The sequence below is a fragment of the Anolis carolinensis genome, chromosome 1, assembly GCF_035594765.1.
Source record: "Anolis carolinensis isolate JA03-04 chromosome 1, rAnoCar3.1.pri, whole genome shotgun sequence".
In the NCBI taxonomy this organism is placed as follows: Eukaryota; Metazoa; Chordata; class Lepidosauria; order Squamata; family Dactyloidae; genus Anolis; species Anolis carolinensis.
Window position 1 is genome coordinate 219,976,169 of NC_085841.1, and position 13,342 is coordinate 219,989,510.

The window sequence follows — 13,342 nt, forward strand, 5'->3', positions numbered from 1 at the left end:
TCCAGGCACTTGATGATCCAGCTGTGTGGGAGTGAGTCAAAGGCCTTTTTGTAGTCAATCCACATCACACAGTCCTAGACACTTGGGAAGTGTTCGATTTGTGATTTTGTGATACGAAATCCAGCATATCTATCTTGTTTGCTTGTGTCATAATAAAACTATTATTATTATTATTATTATTATTATTATTATTATTTCCCATTTTGCGGAGTGAACACTGAAACCTAAAGATAAGTAATGTCTGGCTCAGCCCATGAATGTATAGATGAGTGCAGTTTCACTACGATTCTGCAAATTCACATGACTATTCTGTAATCTCAACCCAGATATGCAGTTTATTCTTTGCACATGAATATGACACACAATAATTTCTTGAAAACAGAACATTTGAGTTTGTCATTCCAGATTCAGGCTTTAGGGTTTGTTTTACAAGTGGAAAATGGGAAATAGTTGTGCTTTTATAATTTATGTTTTCATTTATATACTTTATGAATAAATTGCATCCCTTTCAGCAATCCATATTTGATAGTATGAAAAAGAATAAAATTGGTTTCATGAAGCCCTTAGAATTGAGATATGGATACCAACACAAAACTATAAGAGCATAATGGGACAAGAAATCCTTTGCTTTTTTCCAGAATTGTATAATTGGACTTAAATGTTGCCCCAAGAAGTCTGCATTTTTCTGAGATTGAAGGAGTATAATGGTTGTGGCTTAACCCTTTTTGCAAGAGATGTAGTTGCTTTGCAGGTCTTGAATATGGACTTGGAAGTCAACCTACTTGGGAAAAAGGAAGCATAAAATAACTATGTCCCTTTCCCACACATACTTTCCCCCCACTTATCCAAGTTCATGTTTCCTGGGCCATCATTGTGGGATTTATATCCCATCATACATCTCCTGGAAATGGTATGTTAAGTAGGACCAAAAAGGGCCTTCTTTCCCACTGATACTGTGTATGTATTATTGGGATTTGGAAAAGCTACTGCTTTTACTAGAGTCAAGTCTCACCAACATGCTGGATAGGAGATTAAAGGAGTTATAAAGGTAAAGGTAAAAATTTCCCCTGACGTTAAGTCTAGTCGTATCTGACTCTGGGGGTTGAATGAAAAGTAATGCCTCCACCTTCATAACTCCTCAACAGATGGCAGTACGGATGGTATGTGGCAGGTACTCACTTGTTCAGTAGACTCTCCTCTACAGTTCCATTTGGTGGGAAGCCTTAGCATCGAACCCTTGTGTTGTTAAAGTGCAAAGTGTGGAACCCTGTGCAGACAGTCGATCAATTCAACTTAAGCAATGTACAGTCATTGAATTCTTGATAGCAGAAGGTGTCACCCCAAAGGAGATTTATCAGAGAATGCAAGCTGTTTATAGGGATTGTGTTGATGTGAGTACTGTGCATCGTTGCGTGAGTACGTTTTAAAATGTTGAGGTGGGAATAACTGACTTGTGTGACAAACAAAGAGTTGGACGTCCTGTAACAGCAACCACTGAGTTTCACAGGCAAAGGTTGACAGATTGATTCAGGATAATCCTCGTATCACTCAGAGAGAAATTTCAAGCATAATCGGCATTTCACAAGAACGTGTGGATCACATTATTGCTTTGCTTGGCTATCGGAAGATCTGTGCACGATGGGTACTGTGAGACGCTAGTTGCGGAAACAGAATGTCGACTTCTTCCGTGATGGCTTTAGAAAACTTGTTCATCGTTGGCAGAAATGTATCCCATTGTCTGGTGATTATGTGGAAAAGTGAATAGTGGTAGTTAAAGAACACATTCCAAGGATTATTTCTGCATTTGATTTATTAAAATATTCCCATCCAAACCCAAGTAACGAAGGTAGAGGCATTACTTTTCATTCAACCCTCGTATATAGCTTGTTGTAATGACATGGTGCTGTATTGTAATTCTGCATTTCTCAATGATGATAACACTTGATCCTGATTGCTTCATTATTATCATCCCACACTTAAGTACCAATGATTTGTTTAAATAGGTGATTAGAGTTTTCACCTCAAGGAAAAAGAGTGAAACTACTCCTTGCCACTACTTCTCTTGTGTTGATGTTTTCTTTGGCAGCCTAAACACTGGGGGGCAAAGTACCTGTTTTTCCTATTGATTTCTTGAGTCCAACACACAAGGTATCTTATCCACATAAATCTTGGAAATAATAAATGTAAGGTGGCAGTCTTTATGAGGCACACTCAGACATCTAGGCTCCGTAGTGTGCTGGATGTATATTATTAACGTGTTCAAGCCTGTTTTGTGTGATGCACTTGGATATGATATCTTTCATGGTGCATTATCGAGACAACCTCATCATCATTGCAGTCTTGTTCATAATGCCCATAAGCTGATTTGTACTTTGTTTCTAAGCATGTTTTCTTGAAAATGATTCTGAATCAGCTCTTCTGATCAGTGTACATAGGCTTTCAAGCTGATTACCTCTGTGCACGCTCTGGGGAGTATGCAGCACTGAACACAGTGGGAAATATGTAGTTCTGAATAAAAAAATGAATGTCAGTGTACCACATGTCCCGTTGATTGAACTGGGTTGTGGATCCTGCTGTGTGATCTGATGTATACATATTTGATTGCAATTTTCTTCTTTGACATTTCAAAAAAGTTACCAGCGAATATTGCACTATTCTTTAGCATTGATCTTGGTTTTAAATGTATATTGCGGCTGTTACAGATGGGTCGAGGTGGGAGGGAGATGATATTTTTATAAACAGCTTCAAAGAATATTGATCCTTAGTAGCAATTTCACTGCCTATATTGTCAATTCCATTGCAGCGTCTGCATTGTAATGAAAATCAGACTTGTAGCATTCTCACTTCTTTTTCTCCTCTGGGATTTGTCTGTGATTGGCAGGCATGTCTGTCAGTAATCTATTTTGCTGGTGAATTATTAGCATGCAGTGTATAATCAAATGAGACAAATAATACTTTCCGGTTTTAGAAACAGAAATTATCTAGAATAGATTTGGGAGTTTGCGGGGAAATAGTTTACTAATTATATGGAATTCTTATTTATGTTAATATGCAAGCACTTACTGCTTCTAAAGTTGTTTAAGAAATTGGTAGATTTTAAAAATCACTGTGTAGCATTTGGTTATAGCTTTGCATACACCAGCTGAGTATTACAGATTTTTAAAATGTGTTTTCTATAGGCAGCTGCAAAGACGGTGTGTGTGTGTATAGGCAGATATGTTAAAAAAGTAGTCTCCACTAATTTATAGTGATCTTTGATTGAAATGTATGTTGTGAATCCGATTATTAATCCCAACTGGAGTAAACCCATTAAATCTATTAGGCATAAATACAGTGGGCCCTTGGTATCTGCTGGAGTTTGGTCCCAGAACCTCCGGTGTATACCAAAATCCTAGATGCCCAAGCCCCATTATATACAGTGGCATAGTAAAATGGCATCTCTTTTATAAAACAGCCAAATCAGGTTTTAGATTTTGGAATTTTATTTGTGGAATATTTTTACCTGGGGTTAGTTGAATCCATGGATGTAGAATCTGAGGATATTGAGTACTGGCTGTATGTGTGAACACACTATTCAATACTAGATCCATTGGGTTTGTTTTAATTGGGATACCAGTAAAATTGAGGTATATCTAATGCTTCAGTGGAAAGAAATGCAAGAAGACATTTGTCAAATGTGATTGAGAAAGATTACTATGTTAAATGTATTTCAAGATGAGAAAATTGGAAGTGATAACAACATTTGGAATTAATCTTTTCCAGCACTCTTGACTCAACTTCAAGAGTGTATTATATGCATAAACTCCCAGGTCACACAGGCATGGGAAAACTTCGACCCTCGAGGTGTTTTGGACTTCAACTCCCACAATTCCTAACAGCCAGTAAGCTGACTAGGATTTCTAGGAGTTAAAGTCCAAAACATCTGGAAGGCCAAAATTTGCCCATGTCTATTCTAGTCAGTGGAAATATTACCTTAAATTGGATGTTCTCAGAGAAGTTCAGGCAGGCAGGAAGCTTCTTATAATGCATGTTTGAATTGGTATGAACCTCAGTTCAGAATCCTAGTTTGTAAAATCCCGGTGGGTATTTTCTGGCAGCTTGCCTCTGAGTCTTGTAAGTTAGTAGAGAGGTGGTTCCACATGAAGGACCCTGCTGATGACCTTCAGCTCATTTTCCGTATTATTTACTCAGACTCATAAACAGTAAATAAGCACAAAGAAAGATTCATATTGTCTGTGTGCCTGTTTAGATTTCCAATTGACACTTTATTCTTAAATAGTGTGATATTGGCTAGAGTATAAACTCTTCTGAATAAATCAGAGGATTAAATGACTTCATGCTTGTAATTAAATATAGTTTTATTGATTAAACGGGCAAGTTATGTTTGCTGAGGAGGCTTGTGGTTTTCACTCCCAGGGCTTGTTTACATGTCAGAATTAAAGCACTGTGTGCAGGGGGCGGGTGGGAGAATTCTTCTGTGCATTTGAACAAAAGCTGCTGCTTTCCAGATATATTTTCCCTGACAAAGCATATCTTAATGCCCCATGTCAGCTTTTCCGTAAGTACGCTGGACTGCATTGCCCACCATTTCCAGTAAGCAGTGGACCAGTGACTAATAGCTAGGTTTGATAAGTGTGTTACTCAACACGTGTGGACAGGGCCAGGATGACGAAAGAGTGCTCAAAGCATAAGAGGACAAGAATTTAGTGACACCTTAAAACTACCTTTAGGCAGTAAAAAAGTTTGCATTTGGCATAAATGGGAAAGGTACAGACATGGATCTTTATCTTAGCCATGGCTCTGAGCAAACTATCTTTGGGAGGTAACATGGAGATCCTAGCAAGGATAAACAGGTTCACATGTATGTGGTTATGACTTGCCTTTCACTTCATCCCAAGTGGCAAGAGATAGAGTTTAGCATCAAATGAACTCCTGCAGGTCGGAGAGTGTAATCAGTTTAGACCAAAGGGAATAGAAATGCCAAAATAGCAGCAGTGAAAATACTGTATTTGACTGTATAATAGCTGCCACCGCACAATAGTCACATCCTCTTTTTTGTCCTCCAAATCGGTATTTTTATTTTCCTCACATGATCGTCACCACAAGAAGATCCAACTAGTCCATACTCCAGGAAATAATGCCTGGCTGCTCACTAGAGGGAAGGATAGTAGAGGCAAAGATGAAAGTACTCTGACCACATAATGAGAAGACAGGAAAACTTAGAGAAGAGAATGATACTGGGGAAAATGGAAGGAAAAAGGAAGAGAGGCCGACCAAGGGCAAGATGGATGGATGGTATCCTTGAAGTGACTGGCTTGACTTGAAGGAGCTGGGGGTAGTGATGGCCGACAGGGAGCTCTGATGTGGGCTGGTCCATGAAGTCACGAAGAGTCGGAGGTGACTGAATTAATAAACAACAAAAAATCCTCACAGCCTTGATTCATTGCCCCAATGTATTGCTGACAGATGATCTGCATGAAGTGTAGCCAGTGAAGGAAGACAGTTCCCCCAATGTAAACAGTCTAACTAGCATGAGAAGACTCCAGGATTCCCTTTCCATGTGTCTTTTGCACAGTACAAACAATAACTTCGCCCATATGTCCCCTTTTTGGTTCTGTTTCTTTACTCGCCCATGCCCCTTTCAGCTATGGTCCTCTTTGTGGCTGAGTTCAAAAGCACTGGGTTGAAGAGAGCTAGTATTGACACTTTATTCAACCCACTGTGATTGAGAAGGGGAGTGTGGGTACGAGCAAGAAAAGTGCTCTAGCTAAAAAGGGTCTGGATGCAATTTTTCATCATTTAATAGTCACACACCCTTTTTTTGGTTTAAAAAAACATTAAAATGCTACTGTTATGCAAGGAAGTATGCTACATTAATGGTACCTATTAACAAATACAGTAGAGTCTCACTTATCCAACATAAATGGGCCGGCTGAATGTTGGATAAGTGAATATGTTGGATAATAAGGAGAGATTAAGGAAAAGCCTATTAAACATCAAATTAGGTTATCATTTTACAAATTAAGCACCAAAACATTATGTTATACAACAAATTTGACAGAAAAAGTACAATACGCAGTAATGTTATGTAGTAACTACTGTATTTACTAATTTAGCACCAAAATATCACGATGTATTGAAAACATGGACTACAAAAATGCGTTGGATAATCCAGAATGTTGGATAAGTGAGTGTTGGATAAGTGAGACTCTACTATAGTAGGGTAGCAATACAGGCTGAATGAGAAGGACATGGATAACCACATTACCTCTGAATCCTTGTTTGTTAAGGATTCAATATTTCCATGTTTTGTCTTTCATAGAATCATAGAGTTGGAAGAGACCCCAAGAACCATCCAGGCCAACCTCATTCCACCATGCAGGAATATACAATCAGAGCACTCACAACAAATGATTATTCAGCCTCTGTTTAAAAACCAGCAGAGAAGGATACTCCATTCTGTTGCTCATTTTTCACTGTCAGGAAATTCTTTCTAATGTTCCCTACAGTTTGAATCCATTTCTCTGTATCCTAGTCTCTAGAACAGCAGAAAAGAAACTTCTTCCTCAGTATGATGTCTTCTCAAATATTCAACATGGCTGTCATGTCCCCTTTCCACCTTGTCTTCTGCAAGCTCCCTAAGTCACTCCTCATAGGACTTGTCTTCCAGAATTGTGGTGCACAGAACTTCATTTCTTCCATTTCTCTTCCCTATCCAAGTCGTCGTCGTCTCACACGTTCAGTCGTTTTCGACTCTTCGTGACCTCATGGACCAGTCCACGCCAGAGCTCCCTGTCGGCCGTCACCGTCCCCAGTTCCTTCAAGGTCAAACCAGTCACTTCATCTCCACCCATCTCGCCCTTGGTCGTCCTCTCTTCCTTTTTCCTTCCATTTTCCCCAGCATCATGATCTTCTCCAAGCTTTCCTGTCTTCTCATGATGTGACCAAAATACTTCAACTTTGCCTCTAATGTCCTTCCCTCCAGTGAGCAGTCGGGCATTATTTCCTGAAGGATGGACTGGTTGGATCTTCTTGCGGTCCAAGGCACTCTCAGGATTTTCCTCCAGCACCAAAGTTCAAAAGCGTCTATCTTCCTTCGCTCAGCCTTACTTATGGTCCAGCTCTCGCATCCATAGGTCACTATGGGGAATACCAATGCTTTCCCTATGAGGACCTTCCTTGCCAGTGTGATGTCTCTGCTTTTCAGTATTTTATCGAGGTTTGGCCATTGCTCTCCTCCCAAGAAGTAGACATCTTCTGATTTCCTGGCTGCAGTCTGCATCTGCAGTGATCTTTGCACCTAGAAATATAAAGTCTGTCACTGCCTCCACGTTTTCTCCCTCTATTTGCCAGTTGTCAATCAGTCTGGTTGCCATGATTTTGGTTTTCTATCCAAGTATGATAACTGAAATGACACTCCACACATCTAGCAACAGGGTGACAGTAAATGTTGCAACAAGGAGCTTGTAGGCATCAAATACAAGTTTACCCAAATAGGGTAAACCCAGTGTTAGCAAAGTGGGATCCAACTGAGAGGCAAGAGTGCAAGGGTGGGGAAGTGTATGTGGGCCGAGGACTGCTTTGCTTCTAGATCTCATTGTGGGCAACATCCCACTCATAGCAAGCCATTACCATAGACAGTAAAAAGACCAGCAGTCCTGGAGAAGAGGAGGTAGAGAGACTACATGTAGTTCTAGTGTTGGGAGGGAGAAGGAATCACCTAGCTGTTAAGCTGTTATTTTAAATCATCCAGCTTTCAGATTCTTTGGGATCAAAAGGTGGGTTACCAATCACTTAAACAAACGTTGACCGTACTCGTCTTCTTCTCCATTTTGTACTCTAGGCATAGCGCTTTTCCTTATGAAAAACTAAAGCCCAAGGTGTGTCTTTTTTCATACAGTACTGACAGAAATATCTCTATCTTTGTCTAGGTCTTGCAATGGCGTCTGCAGCAGGAAGAGGCTGCCCAACTGGAAGCTGCTATTGCCGCCAGGAGAAAGGAAGAGGAGGAGGAGAAAGAAAAGTTTCAGAGAGAAAAAGAAGCACTTCAGCGAGCAGAAGATAAAGAAAAAGTATGCCAAGCATGGGGTGCGTGGGTGCGTGTGTGAGAGCTGTTTTCTAGTGGCTTAATACATTTAAAGTGTTAATTGATCTTGATATTCCATATCCTCATAAATAATCTTGAGCATTATTATCCAGATTAATGAGCGCTTAGTGGAGATCTGACAGTGCTGGTTGCAGCCTATACATTCCATGCCATTTTCAGAGCGATCATATTAAGCCGTATGTGTGTGTGTTTTAAAAGATTGCCTTTATTATGAATAACACCTTCCGAGGCATATGTGTGTTGTCTACCATGCTGTCACAGAGGGCCAGCAGTACAGAGAAACTACTGCCTAGCAAATTTTTGCTGTTAAGAGCTAATGTGGAGGAAAAAAGCCACTGTGGTTTCCAGCGCCGCAGCAAGGTATGCTGCAATGCACCAAATATGCAATGTGATGATGGCACACTGCAAACAGAGCATCACAGGGACGGCTTCAGTGTACAGAGGGCCTGGTGCCTATAGTATGTGGGGAGATGAACTGTCTGTCACTCAGTGTGTCTGACTCAGCAGTCATTTTGTTCATCATTTGACAAGCTGAGTTCTAAAGAAAACCTTGACGGTCTTTCAGAAAAATAAAAAGGGAACACTATAGAACGTACAATATATATAGATTTGTAATGTTTCTGGGATGGTTGCTACTTATCATGTCATCCTGTACACTCTGATTAAAATAAGGCAAATTAAATTCACTGGGGTTTCTTATCTCTGAGTAGATACGTTCTGTAAGTAAAATTGTTTTCTTAAAGTGATGTACTGTTTATTATGCATGCCAATTTTTTAAAAACTGTCTTTCTCACTTATCATTTAGCCAAGATTCCCAGACTTTTAGCTAGTATTTCCAGTCTATAATAATAGGTAAAGGTAAAGGTTTTCCCCTGACGTTAAATTGGTACTCATCTCCATTTCTAAGCTGAAGAACCGGCATTGCCCATAGACACCACCAAGATCATGTGACTGGCATGGCTACATGGAGCGCCATTAGCTTCCCGCCGGAGCGGTACCTATTGATCTACTCACATTTGCATGTTTTTGAACTGCTAGGTTGGCAGAAGCTACAGCTAACAGCGGGAGCTCACCCTGCTCCCTGGATTCGAACCGTCAACCTTTTGGTCAGCAAGTTCAGCAGCTCAGCGGTTTAACCCACTGCGCCATCGGGGGCTCCCTCTATAATGATAATATTAAATATGTTTCTTCCCTAGTCAGTCATAAACCACTAGACCAGGCAAAATATAGAACTCAGTTTTATACTCTATGGGCTTTGCTTTCATTTTCACAAAATGCAGTAAGTCTTTTCAACCATCCTTTCCTTTTTCACTTCTGCAAGGCTTTAGCAAATGAATATTATCCCTCCTGCAATTCAGAGATAGTACAAGGATTTTTTTCTGTGCATTTTTATAGATTGAGGAAAAGACAGTAGATCCTAGATTGTTTTGAATTTTGGGATTGATTTATGTTCCATATACTCCTTAAACACATAGCCTGAAGACCATTTTGTACACGATAGTTTAAATAATTGTATGAATGAAACAGTTTTGTGTACATTAAAATGTTAGAAAGCAAAGATGGCACTATCTGCTTCATCACATTCCACTGAGTGCTACACTTAAAATTTAGGAAGCCTCTGTTCCCATCCTATTAGTTTGTCTTCAAGTGTAGGACAGAGCATTTGTTGTGTATTTTAAGCGTGGCGGCCAGCATTCTTTTAAAACGTTTCAAGAGGAGGTGTGGAAGTGGATTTTGGGGAAATGATCTGGATGAATGGCCAGTTCTCTAATGCGATGGCGTTTGTTGCTCCCAAGTTTGAAATGAAACTTTTCCCCAATTTGTAGGAGGAGAAATTGTGGGAGGAGCCAGAAGTACCCTTCTTAGGGAAAGTATTACCTTTTGCTCACCGAGTTTTTACTTTGTCAGAACAATTTCTTTTTTTTAAATAGCCTTTCTGAGTCTTTTCCTTCCCTTTCCTTCCTTTTCCTTCCTTCCGTGATATGTCTGTGCCTTGTGTTGCATGGGAAAGCCAGGAGAGAAGGATGATGATGATGATGATGATGACGGCTATTATTATGCCATGGCTCAATGCAATGGAGTCCTCCTGGGAGTTATAGTTTCCCAAGGTCCATACTCTTCTCTTGGTGCATTTACAGTACAGAATGAATGCAGCTGGACCTTACTTTAAATACCATAATTCCGTGCTGTGCAGTCCTCGGAGTTATAGATTTCCAAGGTCAACACTCTTCGTAGTGGACCTTTATTTTTGGAATTGAAAACATATAACAGCTGATATTTTAAAGAGAGGAGGTTTTTAACCCCACAAAGAACCGGGGGGGGGGGATGATGGACGATGCCTAGCAATTAAAGTGTGATGGTGAATGTCCTGCAAAAATGCTGAGTGCCACTGATACATCTAACAGTGTGATGGATGTAGGGAAATCATCTGCTTCATTCCAACACTTGAGTCAGACTGAGTTCTACACTTCCCAGCCTCAATGTGATAAAGTGGTATCTCGTCCATCAATGAGGACAATTTTGGGTTTTGGAGTACAGGCTGTCCCCAAGTTTCGAACAAGACAAGTTATGTGGGTTTGTTCTTAAGTTGAATTTGTTTGTAAGTTGTAACACGTACATTTTCAGTGTAACTTCAGCCATATATATAAGCTTTCAATAGCATAGGAAAGGGCTAACAACCCTGTGGAGTGTGTTTTACTGCCTGTGTCCCTGTTCAGAAGATTTCACCTCATTTTCTGTCCCTGTGATCATTGGATTTTGAAAATGTGGCTTGTTGTAGAAACAGATTGATGATAAAGCTTCAGTGGAGACACCTTTCCCCCATGATAATAACTCTTACAGGAGTGAATTTCTCTTCCAAGGGGCAGACTTCTCTCACTTCCTGTTGTCTCACCCCTGTTCTTAACTGTTCTAAGTCAGGTGTTTGTAATTCAGGGACTGCCTGTATTTTGGATTTCAAAATTCTACAATATGGAACAAAGCAAGACTTCTAAATTAGCAAGAAGATCTTACACTATTTTCTTCAAATGATTGAAACCAATTTTAGAAAATCAGAGCATATTTTTAACAGCAGGACTTAGAGAATAATTCACACAGATGCAGGACTAAGATCCAGAGACATGTGCACTGGCATCTCCTTGTTTGGGTCTGTTTTTTTCTCTTCACCCTACAGTCTACATATGGCATCATAGATTGCTGTGAACCTTCAGTTCACTGATCATATTTTTCAGGATGACAGAGAGAGCTGCTTTTCCAAAGAAACCTGTGGCCACAATCCAGCAATATGATAAACCAGGGAACCTGCATGAACATGGCTTACTGTAGCAGAGCATGCCACCCGACGATTTCCACTTGCAAGTCGGAGCAGCTGCACAGCCCATGAATCTTTGCTCTCTGATTCATTTATTGTATGAGGGTTATCCAGAAAGTAGATTACGTTTTGGAATTAAAAATGAACAAAGTATAGGAGAAAACATTTACCATATGCAGTTCAAAGCCACACCCAAATACCACTTCTCAACATAGTCGCTATTCAAATCTAGGCACTTATCATAGCAATGAATGAGCTTGGCAACTCCTTTCCCACAAAACTCTGCCGCTTGCATCCTCAGCCAGCTGGTCACCCCTTTCCGCAGCTGCGCATCATCACCAAAACACTGCGTTGAGGACGCAAGCGGCAGAGTTTTGTGGGGAAGGAGTTGCAAAGCTCATTCATCGCTATGATAAGTGCCTAGATTTGAATGCCGACTATGTTGAGAAGTGGTATTTGGGTGTGGCTTTCAACTGCATATGGTAAATGTTTTCTCCTATACTTTGTTAATTTTTAATTCCAAAATGTAATCTACTTTCTGGATAACGGTCATATTATCCAGACTTAATCAGACACAATAAACAAGAGATGGGAAACTTTGGGGGAACCAGGGAAGCTACCACACACTGCATTGTCTCTTACCGCACTTTGCCACCCAAGGAAGTGTTGAAAAATGTGTTTGTTTGTTTTTTTAAAAAAAATCCAATGAACTCCCCCCCCCAACCAAACATGGCAAACAAGCACCACATGTTATTTTCCACTTCTGAGACAGATTTTCTTTTACCACAGCAAGTAGTATTTTATGTCATTTTGCTATCAATTGTTTGGGGGACAATGGGGGGCCCATAATGGACAAAGTGCTGTATTAGGTCTTCAGGGTATGTGTTGCCTATCCTTGCAATAAACAATATATAGAGCAAAGCTCTGTGATTTCTTTTATGATTTCCCACCCGCTGCAAGCGTGAATAGTCGGGCAGGAAACACAGACATTCTGTTCAATAACCAGGTTTCCAGTTGATCCCTCGCTTATTGAGTCATGCTGCTGTGAGGGTGCAAGGCACTTAGCGATCAACACAGAACATCTGCCATGTCCCTTTTTAATTGCAGCCTCTACTTTCTGAGTTGATTACACTTTGTTTACATTTTTAGTTGATAATATTACTGTGCCAGTGGAGCTGATTTTGAAATATACTGTTTGGGAGCAGGGGGAGAGCAATGATTTCTGAATGCACTGATTGTCATCCAATTCCCATTCATAAAGATGTATGTCTTCAGTGGGGGGACACATATGTATACCAAGAGACCACTGCCTTTTTATAGCTGAGCTCAGGAGTCCATTTGTTTGAGATTTTCTAAACTTCTGATGTATTTTTGCTGTCTTTATTATTAAAAAGAAATTATGGTTTATTTAGTTGTAGAGCCGGCTCAGCAGCTGGTCAAGTGGACCACAACAATGCTGTTCCAGAGTAGCCCACTGTTTATGGTCCATGTAGATTGGCCCTAAAAATACAGAATTAGGTCCATGTAAGACCTATTCTGACTAAGGATCAACACTCTGTTGTAATTCTTTTTGTGAAATCTGATGGGGGCAATCCAGTGCTTATCATTCATATCCTCTCCCATGTCTTGATCTGCCACAATGACTCCCCCAATGGCCGGACAACCACCATTAGTTTAACTTTCAAGTGTTGGCATTAGCACTGTGACTTTTTAGCTAACTTTGTGCCAACAAGGATCAGGCATCCAACATCTTCCATTATGAGGGAACGGTAGGGGTTCCCCATTGATACATTAAGGCCCCAACTACACTGCAGTTAATTTTCATTCAGAAATTGGATTATATGGTAGTGCAGTGGGCCCAAACTTTGGTTCTTCAGGTTTTTTGGATTTCAGCTCCCACAATTCCTAACAGCTGGTAAGCTAGC

General features: G+C 40.3%; 1 protein-coding gene across 7 annotated transcripts in view; it reads left to right on the top strand.

Annotated features, from left to right (window-relative positions):
• The window catches only part of ccdc148 (coiled-coil domain containing 148), a 194,636-nt gene that overhangs the window by 138,542 nt on the left and 42,752 nt on the right, over positions 1 to 13,342 (top strand). For all 7 annotated transcript variants that reach the window (XR_010001326.1, XR_507326.3, XR_010001327.1 and 4 more), the window contains one exon: positions 7,932 to 8,072. Coding sequence is in view for 3 of the 7 variants with exons in the window: in XM_062965431.1 (XP_062821501.1) it covers positions 7,932 to 8,072 (141 nt within the window). In the remaining 4 variants the exon portion in view is untranslated. The remainder of the gene's footprint in view (positions 1 to 7,931; positions 8,073 to 13,342) is intronic.